This window comes from Aspergillus nomiae, assembly GCF_001204775.2.
Source record: "Aspergillus nomiae NRRL 13137 chromosome Unknown contig00882, whole genome shotgun sequence".
Lineage (NCBI taxonomy): Eukaryota > Fungi > Ascomycota > Eurotiomycetes > Eurotiales > Aspergillaceae > Aspergillus > Aspergillus nomiae.
Window position 1 is genome coordinate 1 of NW_015378937.1, and position 2404 is coordinate 2404.

Genomic DNA, 2404 nt, shown 5'->3' on the forward strand with positions numbered 1-2404 from the left:
GCTTTAAGCAGGAGATTTGCTCGCACCGGTACCGTTGCGGCGGGAGTGGCCGTCGTCAGCGACAGACAGGCCGCCCAAGCCGGTAGACAGGAAGGCAAATGGATCGTTGGATCCATCCGCTCCGTAGAAAGCGCCGTTCGAAGCGCTGGTGGAGGTAGCATGGTCAGCACCGGTGAAAGCGGCCTGCGTAGCAGGGTTAGCAAACGAAGTGGCGGAGTGAGAGGTGTTGCTGGAGCCGTAGCCGGCGTTCATCTGGCCCATAGGGGGATATCCTCCGGGGCCACTGCCCAGCGCCGAGGGCAGAGCGTAGTTGTTCGGGGGCGCTCCAAACTGCTGGCTGAATCCGCCAAAGCCACCGGCGGTGGAGGTAAAGGGGCCAGGTGCTGGGGTGCTCGCCATGGAGTTAGGGCCCATGCCAAAGCCCGAAGGTGAAGGGTCCATGGGCGATGGGAAAGCGGAGTCCGCAACCACCGCGGCACCCGAGCGGGGTGCACCACAGCGCAGACAGTTGATGTTCTTGGCGAAGTTATGGTAGCCACAACCCTCTGAGCCACACTTCCAGTCACCCGCACGGAAGGGAACCACACCGCCGTTGCCGCCCATGCCACGAGAATGGCCCATGCCGTGACCGTGACCCATATGAGGTGGCATCATGGAGGGCGGGCCGTAGCCGAAAGCTCCATACCCCATCGGATCCGGGGCAGCGGCCATGGCGGGGAACGAGCAACGGAAACAAGCGGTACGGCGCTGGAAGTTCGAGAAACCACAGGAGGGGCAGGTCCAGTCGCCGGGACGAGGGCGGTTCTTCGAGGGAGGGAACGGGGTGAGGATCTCTGCGGCACGATCGAGAACACGGCTAGAGGAAGGGGAGACCTCAATGGCCTTCTCGTTGAGTGCACGGCCGTTCATGCAGAGACTTTCTGCAGCCTATGGAGAGGATTAGTTGCCACGACAGGACGCCCATAGGGAGAATGTGTGTGTGTGAAGTCATTCCATACCTCTTCGTGAGATGAGAAGACCGCAAAGCCCGTGCCGGTAGGCTTGTGCTGATCCGGAGTCCGCAGGGTCCAGAAGGCGATCGGACGGCCACCGAACTGTGTGAACCAGCTTTCGAGCTCGGACTGGGTCGTATCGTGGGGGAGACCGCTCAAATGCAGCACCTTGCTCCGCTCGGCCAGGAAGGCACGAACGTCCGCTCTCGCATCCATGGGGCGGGTCAAGATCTCGGGGTGCTCATGCGGGGGTTGAGACTTGCGAATCAAGCCGCGGAGGACGCGGGCCAGCGTAATGGCTTCCTCCATGGCCCGTCGTGGCGATGCGGGGGCCAGCGCCTGCAGATGGAAGGGGAGGTTGTGTTTGATGGGGGCGGAGGTTTGAACGGGTTCGACTTCGAGGGCGGCACAGATGTTGGAAAGGGAGCTGGGACCGAAGGGTAGGGACTCGGGGTGATGAGTCTGCCATCTCTGATACTCGGTTCGCAGGTCGAAGGTCCGGGAATGCTGGAGATATGCGGGGAGAACGACGGCCTTGTCTCGGGCTTCACGAGGGAGCTGTACACGGAGGTCCCATGAATCCAACGTCACGAAAGCAAACTCCAAGCTCTTGCTGATAAGGTGTTCCTTGGCGAATTCGTCGAAACGGGCGATGGCATCGCGGAAAGTACCTGCCGAGCGGACGTGCTCCCATGTCAGAGTTGTCAGGCTCGCTTTCGGAGACCGTCAGCCATTGAACCAGCAGACCGATACATCCGGGGTGGAGGGACAAGGTGTGGCAGGGAGGGAATGGCTAGGCATTGGACGGGATGACGATTGATTAGGTGTGTGTGAGTGTGCACTTACTGCAAAGCGGCGTGATGGGGGTGTTGACGGGCTTGACGAGCACACTTTCACGGTGCAACTAAACATTGAAGCAAACCTGTTAGCCAGCTGTCATATGGGGGGGAGATCAATTTCCGAGGAGGTGGTCCGAGCCCAGAGGCGGGAGGGGAGAGATTAATGAAAGCATCAGGAGGGGAAAGGGTGAATTGGATTCACAGGGGATTATTAAACTCCAACTACAACAACGTACCTCCTCGCAGGTTTTGGCATCCAACAAAATCCACCCCAATTCGATCACCTCTGCCGAATCCTTGGTGACGTAGACGCCATGTTCGTCGCAGGTGGTTGCGACATGGATGACAATATAGCGATCCAGCTTGGGGGTGGGAGCTGAAACGGTTGCCATCGCTCAGGATTGATTGATTGATTACAGTTGGTTGAGTATCACGGGGGGGCTGCTCTCTCACGCCAAAAGGGAAAAGGGTCAACCGGGACGGAAAAATAGTGTCTCGAAGAAGCGGAGACACGGGTTCCACGACCAAATTATGACCGTCGTGAATTCGAAAAGAATCACGGTAGGGAGGGGA

The 2404-nt window shown here is 59.1% G+C and overlaps 1 protein-coding gene across 1 annotated transcript; it reads right to left on the minus strand.

Moving 5' to 3' along the window:
* Nucleotides 1-3: 3 nt before the first annotated feature.
* On the minus strand, nt 4-2328 carry ANOM_011793 (putative RNA binding protein (Arp); the record flags this gene model as incomplete). The annotated part of the gene is made up of 4 exons (XM_015557049.1): nt 2068-2328; nt 1839-1896; nt 999-1705; nt 4-927 (listed from the first exon to the last, which is right to left on the minus strand). Exons 1-4 carry the CDS (start codon nt 2221-2223, stop codon nt 4-6), a joined length of 1845 nt encoding a protein of 614 aa, XP_015400784.1. The 5' UTR covers nt 2224-2328.
* Nucleotides 2329-2404: the final 76 nt, after the last annotated feature.